Source organism: Hyaena hyaena, unplaced genomic scaffold, assembly GCF_003009895.1.
Source record: "Hyaena hyaena isolate Hyena2069 unplaced genomic scaffold, ASM300989v1 scaffold_20, whole genome shotgun sequence".
NCBI lineage: Eukaryota > Metazoa > Chordata > Mammalia > Carnivora > Hyaenidae > Hyaena > Hyaena hyaena.
Genome location: NW_024080652.1, coordinates 4013826 through 4040814, shown reverse-complemented (window position 1 = coordinate 4040814; position 26989 = coordinate 4013826). Strand labels below are relative to the sequence as shown.

The following is a 26989-nucleotide window of genomic DNA, read 5'->3' as shown; positions in this document are numbered from 1 at the left end:
TATTTATTTCTAGGAGAGAGAGAGAGAGAGAGACAGCGTGAGCAGGGGAGGGTCAGAGAGAGAGGGAGCCACAGACTGAAACAGGCTCCAGGCTCTGAGCTAGCTGTCAGCACAGAGCCCGACCCGGGGCTCAAACCCATGAACCGTGAGATCATGACCTGAGCTGAAGTCGGACGCTTAACTGACTGAGCCACCCATGTGCCCCTGTGTCCTTCTTTCTAAAGCAGGTGGGCCCTGCGTGCACCTCTAATCATTTGTGGTTGTCTGCAGCTGGCCGAAGTCCCAGTTTTCTAGATTAGCTCTTCTTTGCCTTCAGCCCCCATTGAGAGGACTGGGGATCTGCCCGTTGCTGCCTCCCCTTTTGTGGTGGGAGCGGCCCCACGTGGCTCAGCCACCTCTCCTGCCGCAGCCTCCAGTCCCCTCCCCTGCCCTTGGCGTGTCTTTGTGTGTCACTGGCAAGCGCGTGCAGCAGGGATCCCTGGACCCTGCCCTGTGGGTCAGCATTTGCGGTGGTGGTGGCGGGGGGGATTGGCCAGCGGGCGCCCCAGCCAGTGGGTGGGTCTCCAGGCTCTGAGCAGTGACGCGGCTGGGGTCTCTGGTCGTGTCAGGCCCCCCCACCTCGGGATCAGCTGGGAAGACCCTGGGCTCTGCATCCCCTCTGGGTGCTCCAGGGGACTCTGGCGTGGACGGGTGTGGGGATAGCAGGGCTGGGTCTGGCTCCCCGAGGGCGGGCAGCAGCGTGGTCTCATGGCGCCCTCTCTCCCCACAGGCTGGAACAGCCCTACTTCAGCGCCAACGCCCAGTTCTTCCAGGCCCTGAGCCAGTGCTCCGCACTGCAGCGCCTGTGCCTGGTGTCCCGCAGCGGCACCCTCCAGCCTGAGGCTGTGCTGGCCTTCATGGCGCGCTGCCTGCACGTCGTCGTGTGCCACATGTTCACGGGGGAGTCCCTGGCCACCTGCAAGAGCCTGCAGCAATCCCTGCTCCGAAGGTGAGTGGGGGCGGGTGGGGAGGTGCCGGCGACAGGGTGACACGGCTCCTCCCGGGGGCTTCATGCAGACACAGTCGCTGTTGCTTCCTGGACCGAAAAGATGCCCGTTGGGGAGATGGTGTGAGGACAGAGGCCAGCTTCTTTTCACAGCGGCGCCTCACCCGAGGGTGCTCCTACCACCTCGCGGTCAAGTTCTTCGTAGCCAAACTGCAGAAGTGTTCTCCCCGTCTGCCAGCTTCCTGTGACGTAAGCGCACACATCCCTGCGGTGCGGGGGTCCGAACGAGGAGTGACAGTGCGCTGCTGCTGGCCGGCCTGACCTTAGGTTCCTCAGCGCCCGCCCTGGGCCTCCCCTGCTCCAGGGAACCCTCATCACACCAGCGGTCGTGTCAGCATAGCCTTCGGTCTCTGACAGTCCTCCGTCTCTCCTGGGCTTTCACGACCTTGACGCTTTGTGTAGTGCACGGGCCAGGTGTTGGGCAGAATGTATGTCATAACTCACAGTGACACCGTGTCCCCGGTGTGTGCCGTGGACACACGGCGCTGTCACATCTTCTCATTGGCGTCTGCGGGCCTCTGGGCTGTAAAGTCATCTTATTCCCTCTCTCATGAAGAAGCACCTTGTGGGGAGATGCGAGGGTCTGCAGACACCCCGGTTCCGGCTGGCGTCCTGCCGCCAGCCCTGGCATCCACCGATGGGTCTTTCTGGTGACGGTTGCCTTATTTGATGTTTGGCCACTGATGGTTGTCCCTTCCCTTCATGTGTCCTGTGTTTGTGAACGGGCACTGTGCTGCGGGCGGGAGCTGCCCCTCTGTTCATTCACGCACTTGCTCGGTGTTTACTTGTGTCCGCACGGGCTTGTGGGTGCCGATGCCATTCTGTGGGCTTTTGTCACGTTCCCGCTATAATGCGGTTGCATAGAGTGTTCCAGATTTGGCCGTGGGCGTGATCTTTCAGATTGGGTCCTGTGCCCCCTTGCAATATGCCCCTTCCCTTTCTGAGCACTTCCTTACTCTGCATCACATGGGATACTGCAGGCCCAGCGCTGGGATCCATTACTTCCTCATGCAGCCTGGCTCCTTTTATTAGGGGCTGGAATTAGAAGCCAAGGTCTGGTGTGGAGTGTGCTCACTGCTGCTGGGATGTCACCGCCTCCAGGCCCCCTCATGGATGTAGTAGGAAATTGATGTGTGCGTGTTCTATTTTGTTCTGTTTTGTTTTTGTTTTTTTAATTTTATTTATTTTTGAGACAGAGAGAACATGTGTGAGCCAGGAAGGGGCAGAGAAAGATGGAGACACAGAACTCAAGGCAGGCTCCAGGCTCTGCGCTGTTGGCACAGAGCCTGTTGTGGGGCTCTAACTCACAAACTATGAAATCATGACCTGAGCTGAAGTCGGTCGCCTAACCGACTGAGCCACCCAGGCATCTCTCTGTGTTCTTTTTTTTTTCATGCTTACTTATTTATTTTGGGAGAGTGTGTGTGCCCGTGTGCATGTTGGGGAGGGGCAGAGAGAGAATGAAAGAGAGAGAGAATCCCAAGCAGGCTGTGTCCTCTCAGTGCAGAGCCTGACTCAGAGCTCGGTCTTATGAACTGCAAGATGGTCTAAGCTGAAACCAAGAGTCAGACACTCCACTGGCTGAGCCCCCAGACACCCTGATGTGCAGATGTCCTCACGGCCATGTTTGTGTTTCCACGTCACCCACTTACATCCACAGTAAAGGCAGGTTCGTGCAGCCCAGGGTTCCTGCAGACTCCTCTTCCTTCCTCACGACCTCTGTCTGCGTGGGTAAATGGCCTGAGTGTCGCTACCCACGGTGTGTTTGCTGGTTCGTCTGCCCTCAGTGCACAGGAGTCGCCAGCCCACTGGCTGGAGGATGATATGTGTTCAGGCTCTTGGCCTCTCCCCGCGGCACCCTGCTTTCCAGAGTTACTCCAGATTGTTCTTTGCGTCCCATCCCTTCAGTGTCTTCAGGTCACTTGTTTGTCACGCAGCCAGGGTCCTTTATTACCGTGTCATTTTGCATTCGCACGGCGTCCTGGTAGGTTTTATTTGTTCGGTGTTTGTGGGTGTAAAGCTTCACTGTGGCGCTTGGAGTTGGGGGTCTGTTTAGCGGCTGCCTTGGAGAGGCCCCCCCCCGCCCCCGGCCAAATGACTAGTTTCTTCAGCTCTCCATTATTCTTTCTGTATTTTTCCCCCCACAAATGAACAGATACATAGTTTTCTCTCCTGTCCACTTCTTTCTTATATGTGCTTTGCTTTTTGCTTGATTACATGCATATTGGATTTCATTTCATACAGCTCTTGCTCATTCTTTTTACATCCTGCATTCTTTTTTCATTGTAAGATATAGACACATAATTTTTTTTTTTTTAATGTTTTATTTATTTCTAGGAGAGAGAGAGAGAGACAGCATGAACAGGGGAGGGTCAGAGAGAGAGGGAGTCACAGACTGAAACAGGCTCCAGGCTCTGAGGTAGCTGTCAGCCCCAAGCCCGATGCAGGCCTCAAACCCACGAACCGTGAGATCATGACCTGAGCCAAAGTCGGATGCTTAACCAACTGAGCCACCCAGGCGCTCCGATATACAGACATAATACAGTTTACCATTTTAACTTTTTTTTTTTAATGTTTTATTTATTTCTGAGAGAGAGAGAGAGAGAGACAGCGTGAGCAGGGGAGGGTCAGAGAGAGAAAGAGGAGATACAGAATCTGAAACAGGCTCCAGGCTCTGAGGTAGCTGTCAGCCCCAAGCCCGATGCAGGCCTCAAACCCACGAACCGTGAGATCATGACCTGAGCCAAAGTCGGATGCTTAACCAACTGAGCCACCCAGGCACCCCTTAACTTTTTTTTTTTTTTAGTTTATTGTCAAGTTGGTTTCCATATAACACCCAGTGCACATCCCCACAAGTGCCCTCCTCCATGCCCATCACCCTCCCTCCCCCCCACACCCACCAGTCCTCAGTTTGTTCTCAGCATTCAAGTGTCTCTCATGGTTTGCCTCTCTCCCTCTCCCCCACTATTGACCCCCTTCTTCTCCCCTGCAATCCTCCGTTAAGTTCCTCCTAATCCTCCTATATGTGCAGACATATGGTATTTGTCCTTCTCTGCCTGACTTATTTCACTCAGCATAACACCTTCAAGTTCTATCCATGTTGCTACACATGGCCAGATTTCATTCTTTCTCATTGCCATGTAGTATTCCATCGTATAGATAAACCACATCTTTTAACTTTTTTTTTAAGTTTATTTATTTTGAGAAAGACAGAGACAGCGTGAACAGGGAGGGGCAGAGAGAGAGAACCCCAGGCAGGCTCCGCACTGCCAGTGCAGAACCAGATGCGGGGCTCAAACATGCAAAACCGTGAGCTCATGACCTGAGCCGAAATCAAGAATCAGATGCTCAAACGACAGAGCCACCCTGGTGCTCCCTCCCCCCCGCCCAAAAAAAACTCAGTTAAGGGGCACCTGGGTGGCTCATTTGGTCGAGAGTCCAATTCTTGATTTAGGCTCAGGTCATGATCCTGATCCCAGGGTTGAGGATTGAGCCTCATGACAGGCTCCTCACTGAGTTAGTGTGGAGCCTGCTTAAGATTCTCTATCTCCTTCTATCTAAGGAAAAAAAAAAAGTGATGACTGTTTTAACCGGTTTTGTGTCCAGTCTGGTGACATTGGGCAGATCTGCATTGTTGTGTGGCCACCATCCTCTGACCTTCCAGCTTCTAAAAACGGAGACCCTGCCTCCATTGAGGCCAGCCTTCTGGCCCCCACTGGCCTCTCTGTCTTGGGGCCTGACCACTCCAGCGACCTGCAGTGACAGTATTTGTCGTTTTAGGTCTGGCTTTTTCTGCATTCCCTTTGGCATTTACTTTAAGAATCTTAAAACACAGAAATAGAAGATAGTCATGTATCAATTGAAACGAAGCTCTTTTGACTTGTTGAACCTATTGCTGTGAGTTTGCTTTTTAAATCCCTGGAATACATCCCCAAGTACCCTTGAGAAGCATGGGGTTTTGTTTCTGTGTGTTTGTAACGCCTGTAAATGTCTAATATTGCACGTGATTATGCAACCTGTGTTTCTCCACCGTGGATTTGAGATCTGCTGCTATTCATTAGAGCTAATTCAGAGCACTCCAGGTAGGAATCCTTCAACTGGATTCGTCACGTTTTATGTTTCTGTTCTGCTGACGGATATTCGATCCGTTTTCCTGTGTTTTCTCTATCCCAGTGAGTATCCCTGTGCAGGTAGCAGATTCCCAGATGGAACCCTACCAGGGTGTATTCAAGAAGATGCCCCAGTTGGGGCACCTGGGTGGCTCAGTTAAGCATCCGACTGTGGCTCTGGTCATGATCTCACACTTTGTGAGTTCAAGCCCCACGTGGGGCTCTTTGCCGACAGCTCAGAGCCTGGAGCCTACTTCGGATTCTGTGTCTCTTTCTGTCTCTCAAAGATGAATAAACGTTAAAAAAAAAATTTAAAAAGAATGGCAGAACGCTCCCCAAAGCGGTTCTCCGAAGCCCTGCTTCCCCTGATGGGGTGTGAGGGAGCTCCTGCCCCGCCCCGTGCCCATGCCCCACTCCTTGGCATCACTGGGCTTTGGGATTTTCCTGGCCTCCTGCTCGTGTCTTGTCTGTTCGCAGTGAGCATTGTCTGATGTGTTTATTGCCAGGCTCTCCTCTTGTCTGTGATCAGCTCTGCAGATCCCTAACTCTTCTGTTGGGCCGTGGCTTTGGGTGGTGGGTTGGGTGGGGAGAGGCTGGGCTGCCGCCTGGAGTCAGGGGACCCTCCCGTCACATGTCCTGAAGCAGCCGCTTTTCTCCTCCTGGTTTCTGCTGTGTTCATCGTTATTTAAGGTTGGCGTCGTGAGCTTTGCGTGCGCCTCTGCTGCCCCGGCACACCCGGAGCTTCCATCCAAACCTGCCACTTGTCCTGGACCCCTTCCGGACAAGCCAGCTGTCAGAGCCGGCTGCTGTGTGTGCAGAGTACAGCCAAATGGGTTTAGAGTGACGGTCGCAGGGAGCCTCCCCGGGGACTCCACACATCACCCTGAGTCCTTCGTGTGCTGTAGGCTCAGAGACTCCTGAAAACACCCATTGCACTCGAGTATTGCGTTAAGCAAACAAGTGGCCAGATACCTTTGGGCAAGTGAGTACTGACTGTCCCTTCAGCAGAAAATGTGAGCATGGGGCCCAGCATTTGTGGTGAAGGAACTGAGTGAGGCCGTGCTCCTGGGTTTCCCTTTGGTGGAATGTTCCACACTGCACAGCTACCTGGCGCTCCAGGGTGCTCCCTGTGCAGTGTTCCGGGGCGCTCCCCGTTCAGTGCTCCGGGGCATCCCCGTGAAGTGCTCTGCAGATCCCCGGTCCCTCTGGGCTGTGCTGGGCTGGGTGAGGACACTGAATATCAGGTGAAGACTCTTGTGATTCCCACGCTTCCCACTCATGCCAGGGACTTCAGGTGAGGGATGGAACTGAAGTCTCAAATAATAGACCATAGTTGCTCAACATCAGATTACTCACCTACGTCATAGGCTGACCCAGGAGAGCTTAATCGGTGGAAAGCAGTGTGCGGGCTGGCGGGCATTGTCCCTGCAGCCAGCACCAGGAGAAATTCTAAATCACCAATCCTGACGTCCTTGGAGAGGTAAAGGTCATCTTTAAAAAAAATAAGAGAGGAAGGTATTTTTAATTCTTTAAAAAAATGTATTTTTGAGAGAGAGAGAAAGAGCAAGAGAGAGAGCACACGTGTGCGCTCAGGGAAGGACAGAGAGGGAGGGGGAGAATCCCAAGCAGGCTCCACACTGCCACCTCAGACAGAGTCTGATGTGGGGCTCGAACTCAACTAACCATGAGATCACGACCTGAGCCAAAATCAAGAGTCAGACGCTTAACTAACTGAGCCCCCCAGGCGTCCCCTTAATTTTATTTTTAAGCAACATATACCCAACTCGGGGCTCAAACTCCTGACCCCAAGTTCAAGAATTGCAAGTTTACTGACTCAGCCAGCCAGGTGCCCCGATGCTAAGATCTTTTAATTCTAAATTTTGTGTGTCTTTGCACTTCATTTAGACTATGAAGCAGTAGTTATTGGGATTGTTGTCAAGGCAGTAGAGTTCGAACACTTTGCGCTCCTTGAGGGGCAGCGCTCCCCCCCTCCGCCCCCGCCCTGCCTGGGGCATCTTTAGAAGGCATCACCCTGGTACCTGCAGGGCCCTCTTCCCTTCATGAGTATGGCCTTCCTGGAGGTGGAGCTAGGACTTAGATGGGCTCCCAGAATTTGAACAAGGCAGGAGGAATGCTTCCTGGAGAGAACTTGACCTGAACAAGCAAGCAGGTTGTTTGGGCAGTGGCCACTTAGAGACCTCTTGTGAGGAAGTGCGCAGTGCCCCTGAAGAGAGCCAAGTGTCATGCCTCGTGTCAGCACGGCCGAGGGTCACTTCCTCCACCAGTTTCCTGTACTGAGGATGGGGGGGGGATGACAGGGAGGAGGCCGCCGCTGTACCCAAAATGCTGAGGAGAGCCATCAGCTGGAGGTCCCCAGGATTGCAGTGGCCTTCTAAGATTTTTTAAAGTATTCTCTGTGCCCAGCGTGAGAATCGAACTCACAATCACGAGATTGAGAGTCGCAGGCTCTGTGGACTGAGCCAGCCTGGTGCCCTTACTCTGATTTTTTTAAATTTAACATATTGTGGATGGTTTTTATGTCAATAAATCTGCACACATGGTTATTATTTTTTAATTTTTTTGTAATGTTTGCTTTTGCTAGAGAGACAGCTTGTGAGCAGGGGAGGGGCAGAGAGAGATGGGCACACAGAATTGAGGCAGGCTCCAGGCTCTGAGCTGTCAGCACAGAGCCTGACACGGGGCTTGAACCCACGAACCATGAGATCCTGACCTGAGCCCAAGTCGGACGCTTAACCTACTGAGCCACCCAGGCGCCCCTCTGCACACAATTATTTTTAATTCTGTTTTGTGTCCATTAAATGGGTACCATCGCTGTCTCTGGTCTGGCGGTGTAGCTGACTCTCACTTTTGCTTAGAGGTTTCCGGCTCCAGAGCCTGCATTGCCAAGGGCGTCTTCCCATCCCGTCCCTGCATCGCATCCTCACACCTCGGTGTGCTTGCTGGGTGCCTTGGAGCGGTGCTGTCGGTGTGCCCAGGTTTCAGGGGGCTGAGTCGGGTGCTGGCTGTGCAGCCCGGACACTGTGGGCTTTGGGAGTGACCACAGCTGTCTGGGAAGTGGGGTGCATGGAGGCCGCGCGGCCGCCCCGCCCCACGCTCTCCCCACACACCTGCTCTCCGCACAGGCCGAGGCTGCTTGTCTCTGGCGTGTGACAGGGTCGTTGCTGGGCTGGCTTTGCCCTTTCAGCCCCTGGGAAGAGTTGCTGGGACCGTGTCACTGCACTGACTTGCCGTAGGTCACTGTGTTCCCGGGGCCCGCCTGTTCCCGCCTGTCGCCGAAAGCCGCGGCTTTGAGAACTCTGTGGGCTTCTGCTGCTCAGCCCTGAGGGCCAGCTTCTCATAGAGACGGGATCAACCTTCCAGGTACACACGGGACCTTCTCAGAAACAGAGCATCTGAGGTCACCACGCAGTTCAGAAGCTTGTGCTGTGACAAGAGAGCGTCTGAACGTCTCCCTCCCTACGTGCGTCACTGGCTCACAAAGCCGCTTTGCACTCTGGTCCTCAGAGTCCTCAGCACAGTGCTCCGGGCCACTGAGCAGACTTGGCACGAAGATGCCAGTCCCTGCTCTAAGCGTCTTTCTCACTCTTGGTTCTGTTCACGAGGTCCCTGTCTGCAGCCTGCTCGAGTCCTGGTGGCCTGCTCGAGGGCAGCCCCTGCTGGGCCGTGAGCTCCCTCCCCTGGCCTCTCGGACTGCACCCACCTGCCCCTTTCTTAGGGGGCGTAGCACACACGGTTGTGTCCTTTGGAGCCCCTGCACTTGATGAGGTCTGAGACCTGGTGTGCCATAGCTCTGCTTTCCTCATGTGTTTTTGCGCTCGGAGCACAAGCCTGGAGTTGGGCTGGGCTCACTGATGGCCCAGCGGGCACAGGTCATGGCCGACGCTTGGAGCATAGCATCTGAGATCAGACCCGAGGGTGGCCTTGGTTAAGTGGACGTCCTGGGTGGAAACTGTACCCATCCCTCTGTCCCCACATCCCAGCACCCGCACAGGCCTGGGCCACGGCCGGGTGCCCTGAGTGCCTGGTCCCTCCTCAGGGCATTAGGAGCCCTCGCTCCTCTAGCAAACCTCCTGGAGCCTCAGCTCAGGGCCCGTCTCGGTGCTGGGGCCGTGCCAGCAGCGCTGTGTGTTGTTGCCTCTGTTGCTCAAGCCTCACAGAAGTCCTGTGAGACATGTGTCGTTAGTCCCAGTGTACAGATGGGGAAACTGAGGCTTTGGGAGTCAGGTGAGGAATGTAGCCTGGACCCCAGCGTGGGAAGGCTGGGAGGTTGTGTCCAGAGGTGGGGAGGGCACCCACCCCTGCCAGAGGGCCTTGCTGGGTGCTGTGTGGGCTCTCCAGAGCCATGTGGGCATCTCACCCTGAGCCTGCAAGCCCTGAGGGAGGCTCCCAGGGCTGAAGAATCTTCTGTGCTCACCAGGGCTGCGCTCACATCCAGGTCTGCTGGAAGCCTTTCTCCTCCGGCTGTGCTGCTGGGGGCAGGGCTGAGGTTCAGCTCGAAGGGAGAGCACCGGCCTGCCTCTGCGCGGGCGTCCTCCTGGTGGCCCCTGCTGCCCGCAGTTGTCTGTGGCGCGGCCCCTGCTGTGGGTCTGGGCCAGCACAGGGTGGCAGCTCGGGCTGCGCACGGGTGACCTGGCCTTCCGGCCGGGCCCCAAACACTGGGCCGCTGCATCTCCCCTTACTGCCGGAGCAGGGGCCCAGATGCTTTTCTGCGAGGTCGCCAGCAGATGGCGCTGTGGCCCACTTAACCAGCGTGTTCCTTACCCGGCTCCCGGTTTCTGTCCTCCAGGCCTGTGGTCCACCAGGGGGTGACATGAGAAGGGAAAGGCTGGAATTTGTCTTCACTTTTCTGCTGCCTTTCTTTGTTCTTCTCTCCTTCCCTGCCTGGAGCTCGGAGAATTGTGGAGCTGGGGGAAGCACTTGGCCCTGGCCTGCCCTGCCAGTCCCCTGCCCGGTTTCTCCCCGTGACTCAGCTGTGACTCAGCCACGGGGCTGCTGTTACATCTGCAGTCCTGTCACTGGGCGAGTGGCTACTCTTTTCATGGTCGGCACCTTCTGTCTGGTTCACGTGTCTGATCTACATGTGGGCATGTCTCACGGGTCCCGCTGTGGTGTCTGTGGGGTGGCATCGGGGCCTGGGTTTGGAGCCCAGCCCTGCCTCTCAGGCTGCCTCAGTTTCCTCAGTTGGGAGGTGAATTTGTGACTGCCCTGGACACAGTCATAATGGCGGCGGCGAGTTGTGTCCGACACCAGGCACAGCGTCCTGACAGCGTCCTTTCTCTTATTCTCTCTTCTTTGCTCTTTCAAGTTTGAAACACTAAACACTTGGGCCTTTCTCTGACCTCGATGGCGTCCCCTTCTTCTAGGTTTGGGGGGCTTCTGCACGTTCCCCTGCTTTGGGTCTCTCTGGCGTTCCCATTGTCAGGTGTGGGTTTAGAGCTCGGGCAGTGCCCTGGGGCGGCGATGCCTCGTGGCCCCTCCGGGAGCAGGATGAAGCTTCTCTGCCTGCCGTGCTCCCCCCGCCATGGGCACACTGCAGGTTCACGGGGTCGGGTGTTCGTGCCCACTTCCCGCCTGGCCTCAGACGCCCTGGCCAGAGCCAGCCGCTGTCGGTTCCACTTGCTGTGTCTCCCAAAGCCCCAGAGTCACACTGTCACTGCCAGGTTAGTAGCACCCAGCTGCCCCCCGTCTGGGCCCTGGTCCTCTTGGCGAGGAGCCACACGGTGTGGCCCTCGTCGGAACTACCCTTGGACTCTTCAAGTCCGAGCTGCATGCCAAGCCACACCTCTGCTGTCCGCTGTTCCCTGGCCTTGCACGGGGCCCAGAGGGCTCTTCCCAGGGGCTCTCCGCTTCCCTGGTTTTCTTTGACTCTGCCCTTCCTGGAAGCTTTCTGCAAGCCCTTGTGGCCCCTGGGGGTTGGGCGGGGGCCGTGTCAGCACTCTGGTGTTCTTGGTGCCCCACACAGAGTAACAGCAGCCTGCTTTGGTCGGTGTGGCACCCTGCTGAGGTCAGCCCTACCTTGCACCCTCACATCCCACCAGCTGGGCCCCCATTGTGGCCTCTTCACTCACTGGCTCTGGGACTTCAACCAAATCACTTTCCTGTCTGAGTTGAGTTTCCTCTAAAATAGCCTCTCGCCGACTCTGTCCCCACCCGGGTGAGTGTGACACCATTGGTGGCCAGGCCTTCTGCCTTGCAGTTGGGGCTGCCTAGCTCTGTGAGGTCAGGGACTGTCGTGGTCATCCTGTGAGTGAGTGGCCCTCTGCTGCTCTTGTGATCTCCCCCCCCACCCCCCATACCTGGTCTCCATGGCAGGGCCACTTAGGGAAGCAGGTGGGTGGGGCAGAGGAGGCTGGGCCCTGACTCCTCCCCTGCCCGTTGCCGGAGTTGTCTGATGTTAGGACATGCTGGTTCTGAAACTCACCTGAGTGCTTTCCAGAAAGTGGTAGCCCGGTGGCCCTGGGCGCCACCTCCCGTCCCTGGCCTTCCTAGGCCATGTGTGTCACTGACCTCTGTCATTTGTCATCCTGAAGGGTCTCAAGTCGGAGTGGGGCAGCCTCATTTTTCAGGAATGTCGAGAACACCAACCCTGGGCAGGGGAAGGCCTTGTCCTCCAGTTCCCTGAGCCAGTGCGCCTCGGGTGGGACATCCCACCTGACCTGACATCCTGGTCCCGTCTCTGCCTCTGAGGCCTGTGGGAATCCCCCCCACCCCCCAGGAGTCCTGGCGAGGAATGTGGGCCTGTGAGGTCTGTAGGCAGGCGGTTGGCTGGGAGTTCCCAGCTGCCTGAGCTGGAGTGGTGGCCCCGAGCCTGCCCGGGCTTGCAGCATGCGGGGAGCTGCTTGCAGGCGGCCACCGGCGGGGGGGGGGGGGGGGCTCAGGGGCCTGGGGCTAGGACCGCCCACCCTGCTGGGCTGCTTTGGGCCTGGAACTGGTGCGGGGCTCTCCACCTGTGCTTGTGTTCTGCAAACGTGTTCGGAAACGAGTAAAGTTTACAGATGGAGTGATGAATTGTCGAAGTCTGGGGAACCTTGGGAGCTTTACAATTGAATGTGGATTTTAAAATACAGAATTAGCACTGTTTTGCAGCCTTAATTGCTGGTAGAGGGGCGGTTGAGCTCCACTGTGACTGGTGTTGCCTCACCACGGTTTCCGGGCAGGTCCCTGGGAGGGTTTCGTCCTTTGCACCTGGAATGCCGATCTGCATGTGACCCGGAAAAGGGCCCGGACAGCAGGGCTTCGCTTCTGCAGGCTCAGCTGGGGAGCCCTTGGCCTTGCCTCAGAGCTTGGAGGCAGACGAGTTCTGGCTCCATTTGGGGGAGTCCTAAGGGGCTGGATCTGGGAGTGGGCAGGCCTTGGGCCAGGTGCCATGGGACCCACGGTGGCCACCAGCCAGTGGGGCCGGAGAGCCACGTCAGGGACCGGACTCAAGCCCTGGGCTGCCGATCAGCGCAGAGGATGGTTCAGTGGTTAAAACCTCCTGTGGTCCAGATTGTCCAGGCCACCCACGTGGTGGGTGAGGTCCAGTGTCCCACGGCAGCTTCATCTGCTCGCTAGTCTCTCCTCGGGTCCTCCGTGGCCATGAGGGAAGGATCCGCGGGCAGAACCGGGCCGCTCCGAGGTTGGCGCTGGGCATCCTCAGGATCATCTGGGAGCTCGGAAGGTGCACCTGTGCTGCTCCCCGACTCAGCTGAGTTCTCCCGCCTCTGACAGAAGGCCCTTCCCCCTCCCAGCTGCCGGGTTTACGTATTTTTGCCGTCGGTCTTTGCGCTTCTTGAAGACCATTGTTATGGTGTGGGTGGCTTCTCAGACTTCTCTTCCCACTTTGGCTTTTCTAGAAGACCTTTATCTTGGGGGGAAGAGGCCGTGAGCCTCAGTGGTGCCTCTAGTTTCTCTACAAAGAACACCCGACAGGTGTTACGAAGCTGACGGAACTTTGTCCGGCCCGCACCTCCAGGAGCCCTTTCCGCATCTGTGGCCCCTGCAGGCTGGGTGCAGGGTGCCCCCCCATGCTCCAGAGGTGGGCCCAGAGTTGGCTCCAGTGTGGTAGCCGTGCCGAGCCCTCATGTCGTCTGCTCGTGTTGCTGAGGGGCTGGAGCCCGGGCCAGTACCCTGGCAGGCCAATGCACAGTGCGTTCACAGGACAAAGGTGCCCTAGCATATCGGGGAGTCCCCAGCCATGCTCCATCGTCATCGCTCTGGAATAGCATTCTCTTGACCCCCCCCCCCCCAGCCCCAAGGGCTCCTCACTGGGGCCCTCACTGCTGCTAAGATCATTACGGCCTTGTCTTGTGAGGTGTGAAAATGTTCGTGCATTTTGACCCAGTAACCTCGTTTCTGGGAATTACTCTGAGGAAACCATTCAAAGTGCAGAAATAATTGTACCGAATTAGGTGACATTGACCAGCATGGTAGTAAAAGGGTAGTAGTGCGCGTGTGTGGCCTGGGTGATGCCTGAGTCACTGTGCTGGGCACCCCGTCTCCGTCAGGCCGGGCTGCACAGTCCCAGCTGCTGTGGCCACGCTATGTCCTTGTTTAACGTGCAGATGTCAGGGACTGGAAGTACAGCAATCCCGACCCGCGTTCTGTGTGTTTTGCTGCTTCCCCTGAGCCGCATCTGCATCAGGTGTGTTGAGGACAACAGTGAGACACGCTGAGGAGGGCGCCCGGGCCCTGTGCTCTCCTGCACACAGTCTCTGTCACAGTTTCTCTTTAAACAGAGCACCGGTTTAGAAATCAAACACTTTTCTGCTTCGAGAACATGTGGAAAAGACATTTTGGGTCCTGAGGTCTTGGAACAGTGGAGGCGCCATCTCAGTCCCCCTGGTGTGTGCGCAGCAGGCCCAGGTGGGGGTTTTCTTCCCTCCCAAATGGTGGAGAGTAAGTATAGGTCACCTTTCTTAAGCGTCGTCCTCTGGCCCTCCAGGAAGGGCACCTTTCTGCCCCATCCACAGGGACCTGTGGTTCCCCTGCTTCTCATTCCCCTCCCGCTGTCCTGGGAGCCTGGCGATTGAGCTCACAGGTGCCAATGTCAGGACAGGTGAGCAGGCCTCGGTGCGTGGGTCCCCTCTGTTCCTTGGCGAGGTTCCTGCTAGTGCAATTCTGAGAAGGCCAGGGCGCCTGGCCTGTGCTCTGCCCTATGCCTGTCCCATGCTGGCGTTGCTGCCCAGGACAGCATGGGGCATAGACGGGCCTGAGGATCACGACCGGAGACCTCCGAGTGCTGACTCTTGCCCTCTGTGACTCAGGGCCAGAAGCCTTGGCCTTGGGTCTTTATGTGAGCAGTGTAGCTGGCCCTGAGCAGGGGAGAGGTCCTGAGGGGTGACCTGTCCTCAGAAGCATGACTTCTGAATGTGGGTAGCCAGAAGCTTTATTTCGCTGGATCTGTTTACTTGAATCTCAAACTATATTTGAATCATACAGAAGAACGTTATAGCATGTATGTAAGTTATGTGGCAGGATACTGGAAGCAGAACAGATCACACGAGTGCCCCCCCCCCCCCCGCCGCCTCTGCCACACCTGCCCTACCAAGGACTCTCCTCCACCCGTGGGGCCTCCTCCCTCCCAAAGGCAGCCTCAGCCCTGCACTTGGACGTGAGTGATTGCCATCTTCCCGCTTGTCACTGCTTCTCAGCTTCACTCTGGGCAAGGCCCGCCTGCTGTGCCACGTTGAGTGGTGCTGCTGGCTGCCCCGGCTGTGGGCGCCACCCTGAAGGGGCGAAGAGGCCGTGGCTGAGAGAGCATGGGCTCCTTGAGGCCCAGGGAGGAGCTCTGCAGACCGCGACTGGGGGTGTGCTCCTGGGCTCTGTCCAAGTCCACGTGCATCCTGGTGTGAACTGAGAGAAAGACTTGGGGTTCAGTTGTGGTGGTGGCACCTCCACCGTGGTCCCGGAGACCTTCTGTGTGCGGCCCCTAAGGCTCCTGGGCTGGGCCACCCGGACGGCTGCGTGCAAGGAGCGAGGCCAGGCAGGCAGCCGCATTCCTGTCCTGGCCCTGGGTGAGACGTTAATCCCCCGTTAGCCTCTTGACAGCAGCTTGTGAGGAGCCTGGGGTGACGCCGCCTCGGGGGCAGGCTGGCCAGGCGTCCATGCCGGCACGTCCCACATCCGGGGAGATTGTGTTTCGAGTAAAGTGCACTGCAGGCTTGCAGGCAAGGACCTGCCTCGAGATTCACAGTCACCCTGTTGCTGGCGAGCAGACACTGAATGCAGAAGTGGGAGGCATTTTCTTGGCATCTTTATTGCCCAAGCATCCAGCTTTATGAGTACCTTTTTGGCATTTACTTTACGTGTGTCGTAAATCCCTCACTGGGTCCGCTGGGGGCTACAGGGAGGGCTGTGGCTGCAGTTTCCCCGTCTCTTTCAACAGGCTCGGGCCTTTCTTCCGGAACCAGAGTCGCTCTGGGGTCTAGAGGTCTTCTGTCTCACTCCACGGGGACCAGCGTGTCACCCTTCTGAGGCTCCTGCAGTGTACTTGTGTTTTGTCTCCTGGCCACTGCACGGGGTAGGAGGGTACAAGCAGGGACTTTGCTCTGAGGAGGGAGAGAGGGGCCCCACAGCCAGGGTGAAGGGGGTTGTCCACACGGGTCCCCGGGGAGGGTGACAGAGACTCTCCATGGTAGTTGGACGCTTCCCGTGTGCTGCGGGCAGGGCATACTGCCCCCTCTGTGGCCTGGGGAGGATATCTGACTGCCATTTGTCACGACTCCAGGTGAGGCCTCAGGGATCCCAGCAGCAAGGCCGGGCAAAGGTACTGCCTCACCTGACTTGGGGTTCTGTGCCCCTTGAGGGTGGCCTGTGTGCAGGCAGGTTTGGCTGCCATGCCTTTCTCTACCTCCTGAGGGTGTTGTCCTGGCCACGGAGCCTTGGGTGGCCAGAGGCATGGCTTCTGCAGCTCCCAGGAGCCCCTGCTGTGTAAGAATGTGTTGGCCACTCTCCGGGCCCTCCCTTGGCAGGGGAATAGGGGTCTCCTGTGAACCCCACAGAAATGGCACCACCCAAGGTCTGTGTCTCTCCCTCTGTCCCACCCTCTCCCTGCCTCTCCTGAAGCCTCAGCATGCAGGGCCTGGGGGCCCATTTCTGCTGGTAAGAGGGCTGGCTCGGCCCTGCACCTCCCCCCTGCGGCTCCCACCTCCTCCACACCCCAGGGCCCCCGCTAATGGCTTGCCTCTCATTCAGTTTCCAGGCCGAGCGGCCCGCGCTGAACGTCGTCATCTTTCCTCTACTCCACGAGGGCCTGACCAATGTCATCCGGGACGTCCCCATGGTGCACCTGGATGAGATCACCTTATTTAAAAGCAGAGTGGCCGAGGAGCCACCAAACTTGTGGTGGTGACAGGGACAGCTCGCACTGACTGAAGCTGCTACCGTCAGCCAAGTCTCCTGCCTGCTGCCGTCACCTCTGTCCATCTCGGCCAGGACACAGGACTGCCCTGATTGGGCACGTGGCCTTGCTGCTGCTCTCCACCCGCCCCTGCTGGACGCCAGGGCCCGTTGCATCGCAAGAGGAAGGAAGCCCCACCCACCGGGCTGTCCAGTGCGCCCACCCCCGCCCCCAGGGCCTCCCGGGGGCTTCCTCTTGCTTTCTCTTGGCGCTCAGCGAAACGTGAGTTGAAGGAAGGAAGAGAAGGAAGAGCTGGCTGTCAGGGTGACCTGTGGGGCCCTGCGTGGGTGTTCCTGACCTGAGACGCGCGTCCATCACAGGGCACTGACTCCCGGGGGCCCTGATTGGGTCCCCAGAGCACTGCAGGGCCCCAGAGCTGCCCCCACCGCCACTCAGCTCTCCAGAGTGTCTGTCTGCACATGTGTTCCGGGCCACCTGCCGTCAGGCTCTGTGGAGGGGCAGCCGGGGGGGCCCAGTGCTGGGGTGACAGTGCACGTACCCATGAGGGTGACTTGGCTCATCCTGTGACGCGACGGCGCAGCTGGTGACCGTGCTCCCCTTCCCTCTGGCAGGCGGGGAGCACAACGCGGGGAGGAGCTCACAGGTTTTGTGGCTGCATGTTTGGGCTTCTCCTTCCCAGTAATACTCGTTTTAACCCGATAATGTCCCCAGTGTGTTGCCAGTCAGACGGTGTCAGCCACGGTCAGGGCTGCTGGCTGGGCAGGGCCCCCCGGGGGCTGGGATTGCTGGGGGCGGCCTTGGATCTGGCCCGCCATACGACCGTCATGACATTCAGCTTTAGAACCTGAAGTCCCCACAAAGACCTGTGTTTCTGGGGAAGTACAGATAAACCGACTTCGTTAAAGAAACCTGAAATATTAAAACTTAGCAAGGATATCTAAGGCCAGAGTACTGATCAGATTACCCTGTTTCATACAGCTTTATTTAGCACTTTAAAAAATTCAGTGCAGCTATTCCAAAAATGGGGAGCGACCGCCCAACGTCCAGGGCCTCGCTCCCTGTGCGGAGCCCACTGCCTCTGCCTTCTCGACTGCAAGATCCCCCCCAGAGCCGGTGGGCCCTTGGCCGGGAGCTTCCTCGGGGCTGTGGTTGGGCTCCCTCCACCCGGAGTCCGGCCCCGCCTGGCCTTGGAGATGCTCCTGGAAACCCGCAGGGCTGCCGGTTGCCAGCCGGCCGGGGGCGAGCCAGTCTCTGCAGGGGTGGCCTCTTGCTCTGGGCTAGGGGCGCGGAGCCCGCTGGGCCCTGCTCAGACTGCGGGGCCCACACCGGCTGTCGGCTGCTCTCCGGCCCCCAGCCCGGCCATCTTCCCACTCTTTCTGTGGGGACGGTCTCCCTGACTCTCCTGTTGTGTGTATGTAGCATGTCCTGCGGTTTATCTTTAGAAGACCAGGTCCCTGGGTTTTTCATTTGCTTTTCCTTCCCTGGACTCTTGAAGGGCAAACGGTTCAGCAGCCCCCGACCCCACCGGGTTGGGGGAGTCCGGGGCTGGGGATGGGCAGACAGCAGCTGCAGGGATCAAGCAGGGCTGGGGTCAGGGTCCTGGGAGGAGCGGTCTGCCCGGCAGCCTCTGTGCGTCCCAGCGCTCTCCTCTCCCCTGTCTGAGTGGATGGGGTTTGCATGGGTGGAGGGGCGGTTCACGTGCCCCTTCCCTGCCCTGGCTGCAGCTGCTGGTTCTTGCCAACCTGGCCAGAGGGACTGGTCTGCCGGCCCTACAGCCTTCACCTTGGAGGTCCTGCTGTGGTCCGAAAGCTACGCCTGGCCTTGCAGGCTGAGGGAGAGACTGCCCTGAGCCCCAGAGATACAGAGCCAAGGTCCCCAGAGGGCCACATGGCCATAAATGAGGGTCTGAGCGTTGGTGGGAGCATCTCCCCTCCCCAGTTTGGGTACATGTCTTTCAGGTGGTACTTAGAGGTCCCTGGCCAAGAAGGGTGGTCAGGAAGGGTGGTACAGGGACTGTGCACTTTCATGCTCGTGTCTGGCCATGGCATGACCGCTAGGGAGGTGTGACCCAGCAGGGAGGTGGGCCAGGGCCCTGGGTGGCTCTGGGTGCCCTGGCCTTCAGAGCAAGCCAGGCTTGGGCTGGAGGATGTGCTTTATGGGCTGCGATCGTGTGTTCCCGCGCTCCCCCCCTGGCCTGTTCTCATGAGCAAGCAGCTTCAACCAGGGCGTTTCTTATGCCACCAAGCAGGCTGGGAGGGGCCGTTCGGCAGAGCCTGGGGGCATGAGCTGCCATGGAACGCGGCCCCCAAACAGTAGACCCTGTATTTTTAGTGTCCCCCGTAGCCATTCTTTTACTTAGAGCAGGAATTTCCGCTGCTTCAACACCCGAGACAGGATCCACCAGATGTTAATAATGTGCTTATTCTCGCTAAGTGCCATTTTGGCAGCGGCGTTAATTGCAATTTATATTCTGCAGCATTTTATGCTGGGAAAAGAACCCACCCTAATGGTCCCCAATTGGCAGAACTGGGCTGTTAAGTGCGGACCATATGCTGCCTGCTGAGAGGGGCCGGGTCAGCGCCGGTGGCCGCATGTGCGTGTGTGTCCGTCTGCGCGCGCACATGTGTGTGTAGTCTGCTGTGTGCACATGTGTTGTGTGCACGCGTGTGTGCACATCTCTGCATGTGATCAAGTATGCATCTTTGCACGTGTGCACGGGTGCACATGTGTGGGAGAGGGAGAGAAAACAGCCCCCGGAGGCAAGGTGGGAATGAGGGAGGAGAGATCAGGGTGTTTATCCCTCTGTTGAAATAGGAACCCCCTGCCCTCCCACGGCCGCTGCTCCCTGGTGGGCCCAGTGCGCCCCCGGACCTGCTGGCTCGCCCCTCGCTCCTTTCCCCACCCGGCCCTGCTGCTCCCCAGGCTCTGACTTGCTACCACACCACCAGGGCCCCTGGCTGAGAGTCTGAAGGTGCTCCCCTGGGGGGTGTACCCCAAGCACGAGGAGAGCAGGGGCCTGCAGGCTCCCTTCCCTGCGATTGGCTTTTCATTGTCACGTGTGAGTATTTTCATTTCCGAGCCCAAGTAGGCTGGACGGGGGCTACTTCCCTCTGTCATATGACGGGGTGCAGACCTTATCCCTGCCTGGCAGCTGCCCTTCTGAGAAACCAAGGATTCGAGGGTCTGGGCCCACATGTCCTCCCAGCTGGAGGGTGTGCTCTGCTCATCCGGGACAGGGCCTGGATGACGCCGCACACACCTCGGGCGACCCCCGCTGCGGGCCACTGGGCCGGGAGGACGAAGTGTAGCGGGTCCCTGGCTGGGAGAGCGGGCCGGGGGACGCTAGGCCGCAGGAGCCGGAGGACCCAGATGTCTGTGGGCCCACAGGGGTCTGAAACCAGCACGTGCCATCCTGATCAGGCCAGCAGCCCTCCCCGAGTCTGGGCCAAGAAGGCGGCGACCCCGTGGCCTCTTTCCACTTTGCGGGATGGGGACCCTGCCCTGGGGAGCCACCCTCACGACCTCTGAGTGGCCCTGGGGCAGCGGGCAGCCTCCTGCTTCAGCTTGCTCTTGTTATTTGCTCCTCGGGGGTTGGCGAACTGCTGACACTTTATAAGAAGAAATAACGCGGAGTGAGGCATGAATGCGGCCGGCAGTGGGGGACTCCGGTGGTTTTGGCCAGAAAACGGGAGGCGATGGAGACGTGGAAGGAGGACTAGAGGCTGCAGTTCTCGCGGCCCCAAACCTCGTCCTCTGCTTGGACAGGAGGGGACGGGATTGTGCAGCAGGGGTGCGGGTGCCTGTGTGGTGCCCAGCAGCCTCCTCCGTGGTGGGGGCACAGGGTTCTCACGGGATTTCCGAGGTCTAGGATGCAGGCTGGTAGGTGTCGCCTGGATGTCTACCTTCTGGAGCTCCTCCAGAAACCACGGGAGTGGGGGCGTTGCGGGAACGTTACTGGGTCCACTCCGGGCCTGCTGGATAGGGAACATGGGGCCCCGGCTGCTCGTTGCCGTGAGGTCAGGGAGCCAAGCTTGCCTCCTGGGAGGCTCGGTTTTGCCAGGAGCTCTAGACCCGACGAGAGAGTGGCTTTCCGTGGAGTCCTGACAGCATGGACAGGACGTGTCCCTGCTGTGCTCGGTGGAATGAGCAGGTTGGGGGGGGGGGTCACATGACACCCGTGGCACAGGTGGGTGTCCAGCGCCGGCACCAGCTGCCCCTCTGCCCACCTGCCACTGCCTGTCCCCGTGCGACTGGCCCAGGGCATTGCGCTCGGCACATTTCCAGGGGGCGCGGGGTAAGTTGGCCAGGGGTCTCACAGTATGTGGTGACCAGGTGCTAAGTGACCAAATATGTGTCACCTGCCTTTCCACACAGACCTCCTCAGCCGTCTGGTGATGCCCACTCCTGAATTTTGTGTCCACATGACATTTTGAATGGATATTTTCATGTAAACTTGTGGCATGTGAAAAGTTTCAAATAAAGTGGACTTGATTTAGAAAACCAGGTGGCCATGCAGTACTTCCAGTGGGGATCCTCCCTGATGTTTCCCCTGCAACCCTCCCCAGCCCCGGGGGCGTTGGCCAAGGCTGGGGGGCACTCCTCACCCATGGCTGTTGTGACGTTGGGGTTACCTGGACGGACACATGAGCCCCAGAGAAGGCTCTGGAGGCCGCCCAGGGCTCCCCGGAGGTGGTGGGTCAGTCCGTGTGTGCTGGGGAGGAGGCAGCCCGGCAGGCAGGGCATGGGACACAGCATGGCTGAAGCAGCTCTCTGCTCCCCAGTGGTGGTCTGCACTCTAGCAGTGCCTGGTGACTGGCTGGCATAGGTGTTGTCCAGGAACCATGGGCACCGTAGCCGTTTTGTTTGTTATATGTGTATGTATTTAAGAAAATTTTTAATGTATTTTTGTATCTTTTCTTAAAATTTTTTCAATGTTTACTTTTGAAAGAGACTGAGACAGAGCACGAGCAGGGGAGGGGCAGAGAAAGGGAGACAGAATCAGAAGCAGACTCCCGGCTCTGAGCTGTCAGCACAGAGCCTGACGCAGGGCTCGAACTCATAGACTGTAAGATCATGACCTGAGCTGAAATCAGAGGCTTAACTGACTCAGCCACCCAGGCGCCCCTCTATATGTATTTTTACTTGTGGCAAAATATATATAACAAATTTACTATCTTAACTATTTGAGTGTCCAGCTGAGGGGCACTGAGCACATTCACACACCGTGCAGCCATCACCACCATCTGACTCCAGAACTTTCCATCTTCCCACGCTGAGATTGTCCTCAGCCCCTGCCTCTCTGTCTCCATGAGTCTGATGACACCAGGGACCTCAGAGGAGTGACAGGATTTGTGCTTCCGGGACGGGCTTATTTGCAGCATCTGTTTTAGGCAGAAATGTCCTTCAGCAGGGGAGGGGCTGTGGCTGCAGCGTGGGGAGCGAGGCAGAGAAACCAGGGCGGGCGGGCAGGCATCCGGGGCAGGAGCAGGGGCCTGGATTTGGGGGAGGGGGGATGGGCTGGATGCTGCAGGACAGAGGGACAAGGGTGGGGACCATCGGGTGGGCCGAAGAGGGCTCCGGGACACCTCCTGAGCTCCCTGCCTGGTTCTCGAGAGGAGAGTCGCCCGAGCTTGGCCAGCACCTCCCTACCTGCAGGACTCCCCACGATGGTCCGCTTCGGCCCGGAGCCACTGAGAACCTGAGGGGACAGTGCTCTCGGGGGCCAGGAGGGGCAGGCCCACCCTCCGTGCTGCTGAAGCCAGACTGGACCGTGAGAGCGTAGGAACGAGAAATCTCGGCAGCCTGTGCTTCAGATACACATGTGACCCCATCGTTAGGGTGACAGGTAAGTGGTGGAGGGTGGAGCCAGGGCGGGAAACCATGCAGTATGCCGCTGCTGGTGTAGACGAGCCTCTGCGACGTCGGGGTGTAGACGAGCAGTTGGGAGGTGTTCATGGCCTCCATGGGCAGGTTTTGGACAGGGCTTTGCATGGTGGCTTGGCCCAGTTCCCCGGTGCCCAGAGCCTCTTCTGGTGGCTTGAATCTTCCAGAAGCATCTTCGCTTAGGTGATGGTGGTTGATGCTGTCTGTCCACCGGGACCTCTGCTGGGCCTGTGGCCGGAATAACTACGTGTGGCCTCTCCACGTGGGCTGCGTGGGTTTCCTCACGGCACAGTGGCTGGGTCCCAGGAAAACCTAGAGGACGTGCCCTAGGCTTGGACATCACCTCCAGACAACTCTTTTGACTGAAACGGTCACAGGGACATGGGTCTGCCCTCCTCTACTTGCAGCCCCCGCTGGGGTCATGTTAAGGGAGGGGGGGGTCTCACTGGCAGAGCATGTGGAACAGGAGCCTGGTGTGGCATGTTTAGTGAGGGCCTTGTGGTCGGGCAAGGACACCTGCACACAGGACCGTTGTCCACTGGGCCCTTTGTCCCCATCTGGCCAGCCTCCCCCGGCCTTGTGGGTTGTCATGGAGGAGCAGGGGCCTTCGGATCCTTGGAGGACTCATGTCTCCCAGAGGCCTCCTGAGCACGTACCCCTGACCTATGGGGAGCACCGTGCCACCGAGGGCAGAGAAACGTGAAGAGCTCAGCACGGCCTGGAAAGGCCAGGACGCACCTGGGCCCCACGGGGTGTGAGGCAGCCTCGCCTCAAAAAAATTGAAATGATCTCAAGTAAAGCTGCTCTTGTGGCGGAAGCCTCGGGAGCCGAGGCTGGAGGAGGGAGGGGTGGCGAGAATGACAAGCTTCAGGGGCACTCGGGTGGCTCAGTCAGTTAAACGTCTGATTCTTGATTTCTGCTCAGGTCATGATCTCACGGTTTGTGGGATGGAGCACTGTGTTGGGCTCCATGCTGACAGCGCAGAGCCTGCTTGGGATTCTCTCTCTCCGTGCCCTTCCCCTGCTTCTGTTTCTCAAAATAAATGAATAAAAACCTTAAAAAAAAAAAAAAAGAATGATAAGCTTTGATCATCACCAGGAGCTTTGCACAGGATTTATTTGTTGCCAGGTTTGCCTTTCCTGGTGGTGGAAGAGCATTGCGGAGCCCTGACTTTCCAGAGCCGAGTACCCTCTGGGAGTGCCCGTGGCCCACCTGGGGCCCCACACTGGCCGGGTGGCAAGTGAATGAGTGAATGTGCGTGTCTCACACCGCGGGTCCCAGGCCAAGAGGTAGCTGGTGTCACGGAGCATGCTTTCCCTTGGAGCTTTCCCGTTGGCTCCCGTCGGCTCTGCGGGAGGTGCTGGATGCGACCTTTGGCCCTTTTCCCTGGCCGCCCAGGCCACGCGCTGCATCGCGGGCCGAAGTTGGCTAAAGCCAGGAGCAGGGCCTCGGTGAAGCCCTGAGGACCGCCCCCCGGGGAGGAAGGAGATGGGGGTCCCGGAAGAGGGGTGCAGACTTGAAACCTCTGGACTCCCCAGGCCAGGCCCGCGGATTGTTGCCCTCGCTCACACATGCCCCAACCCCGCCTTCTCTCCCGCTTTCACACACCTTCATGAGCAGGAGCATGGATTCACACTTACACCCACACATGGCCACTCACACACAAATACCCCTCTATATTGTAGTTCACACTCAGATGCTCACACATGTGCACACACATTCCTGCACACGTCTCACATACCTGCCTCCACAGCCACCCAGCCATCACACACCCAAATGTGCACACCAGCGCCCACACCGACTCACCTCCACTCACACACCCACGCCGACACACTTCACACTCGCTCGTTTGCACATGGTCACTCACACCTCCACACACTGAAGTTCATGGTATTCATTCTGATGCCCACACGCTTACACATTTGTGTCCACACCCTCACACTACTGTGACTTGCACACGCACTCACACACCCACACAAGGGCTGGATTCGTTTTACACCCTGAAGACCTAACACGACCAATCTAGTTAAACTTTTCTATTGTGTTTATTGGTCCCAGAAAATTTGGAAAATTCCAAGAAGCAGAAGGGGAAAAGAAATAACCCTTGTCCTCAGCACCCAGGGAGAATCTCTGTTGATATTTCAGTTAACATTCTTGGAGTCCTCACCCTGTGCTTTTAAAAAATGTTTTCAGGGGCGCCTGGGTGGCTTAGTTGGTTAAGCGTCCGACTTTCGCTTAGGTCATGATCTCGCAGTTGGTGGGTTTGAGCCCCGCATCGGACTCTGTGCTGACTGCCAGCTCAGAGCCTGGAGCCTATTTCAGAGTCTGTGTCTCCCTCTTTCTCTGACCCTCCCCTGCTCACGCTGTCTCTCTATCCTAGAAATAAATAAAAAATATTTTTAAAAAATTTTAAGAAAATGTTTTCAGGCTCTGATCATCCAACGCAGGGTCCTGCTTTGCACTCGCAGCGATGAAAGCACTTTGTCCTTCCAGACCCATCCATCGGACAGACGGTTTGCTGTCACGTGGACGCTGCTGGTCCCCCGTCGTTGGACAATTAGGTTGTCTCTAATTAGCCACCCTTCCAGGGAAAGCTGCTCTGATACCCTGGTACTAGAGCATTCTTCTATATTTAGAATTCTTTCCTTAGGAGAGACTCTCATTAGTGAAATTTCTGGGTCTACATATGAATTTTTCAAGGCTGGGAGCAGCCTTGGGGGGTTGTAGAAGCAGAGCAGAATTTTGGGCGTGGGCTGAGCATCTTTCTACAGGACGATCTGGCCCGCGTGTCAGTTTGAGGCTTCGGGACTTAGAGGTCACCTCCCGACTGCCAAGTGTCCTGATACCAAATGTGCAAACTACCCAGGACATCAACGATTCAAGCATACAAGGTAGTAAACACAGATAAATAAAAATTGATAGGTGTCAGATGACATAGATCCTACTGACTGGTGAGCCCCCACACCCCCATGTTTGCTTTTGCATCCAAGGGAGTGGCAGCCCCTAGCTGGCTGTTCCCGAATTGAGGAGTGTGGCGGTGCCAGAGCCGCAGGTGCCTCCCTCCCACTGACCAGCTACACAGGCTCAGGCCTGGGGCCTGGCTGTGAGTCCCGCCAGGCCTTCTGGGGAGGTGACCTAACTCCCCCCTCCATGCCAAAGATGTCCATGCCTGAATCCCCAGGTCCCACGACCATCTTAGGTGACATGGCAAAGGGAGGGTAGGTTTGCCCAAATCAGCAGGCTGGTTACATGGACAGACTAGCCCCATGTAATCACCAGGGTCCTAGAAAGCAGAGGAGGGAGAACCTTCTTTGTGGCTGGTGGAAGGGACCAGGACCCGTGTGGCCTCCACACACTGGAAAAGCCAAGGAGACGAGGAGACAGATTGTCCTCTGGCCTCTGGGAGGAGCCAGCCCCTGGCCACGCCTGGATCGGGTCAGACTCCCACCTCCGGAACCGTATGAACGTTAACTCGTGTCGATGTAGCCGTTAAGTTTGTGGTCCTTGATCGCACTGTTAGCAGTCGGCAAGGACCTCCTCGCTGCCTGTCCCCTGCCCCATCCTCCCCTCAAGCAGAGCCACTGGCCAAGGCAGAGAGGTACCGCGGCTGCCCTGTCCGCCAAAGAGAAGGGTTTCTGGTGACTTTTTTTTTTCCTTTTAATTCTTTTCCGTCCTTGTCCAGAGTTTCTATAATGGTCATGGATGAGCTTAATTCTGAGATGTAAGCAAAACATACAGGAAAACAAAGTGAACAAAGTAATTTTGTTAAAAACCTAGTACGAAGCCCTTAACAAGAACGGATCGCGTCTCTGTACAGTTAAAACAGAAGGGTGTTCACGGTACGTGGACCCCAAAGATGGATTGCAGGGTGTGACAGAAGGCGGGATAACAAGATGGGGGGAGTTTGTGCAGAGGAAGACCAAGTACACCGCGGCCATTAGTGGGGGGCGAGGTCGGATCCGGGGTCTCCGGCGCTGGGTAGAGGCAGTGTGGGCAGTTCAGACGCACCCAGGGTGGACAGGAGCCCACACCCCCCCACCCCCCCGTCTGGGTGGTGGGGAGCAGTTCACAGAGCCTTGGTAGGTTTCTTACTCCTTGTCTCTGATTCACTACTCCCAGGGCCTCCTAGAAGTTGAATCATACAGTGCCGTGGTCTGAGTGCTCGTTCCCCTCCCCCCCCCACAAAGTCGTGTGTTGCAGCCCTGACCCCCACGGTGGTGGTGGAAGGCACAGGGCCTTTGGCAGGTGTGAGCTGCAGAGTGGGACACGGGATGGGCAGGAAGACCCCACAGGAGGCCGTTCCTACTCAGAGTCCTTCATTTTTCTGGAATAAGCATTTCCCCAGGTTGCTGTAGGGCTCTGATTACTTTTCAGAGTTCTGAAAAAACCGATTCTGATCATTTTTTGCCACTTTTTTCCATTGCTTCTATGGAGGCATGAGTTTTCAAAGATTCCCACGTGGCCATTGTTGCTCCTGTCCCCTCCTCTGTCACTTTTGACAGCTGTGCACCATTCCACTGGGTGGAATTACAACTCATTTAACCCATCCCCTGTGGTCACTTACTTGTTTTTTTTTTTATTCTTTTTTTT

The 26989-nt window shown here is 57.4% G+C and overlaps 1 protein-coding gene across 1 annotated transcript in view; it reads left to right on the top strand.

Annotated features, from left to right (window-relative positions):
* The window catches only part of FBXL18 (F-box and leucine rich repeat protein 18), a 43028-nt gene extending 22012 nt beyond the window's left edge, over positions 1-21016 (top strand). Inside the window, exons 4-5 of the mRNA XM_039226094.1 lie at positions 770-988; positions 16351-21016. Coding sequence (XP_039082025.1) covers positions 770-988; positions 16351-16507 — 376 coding nt within the window. The 3' untranslated portion in view covers positions 16508-21016. The remainder of the gene's footprint in view (positions 1-769; positions 989-16350) is intronic.
* Positions 21017-26989: the final 5973 nt, after the last annotated feature.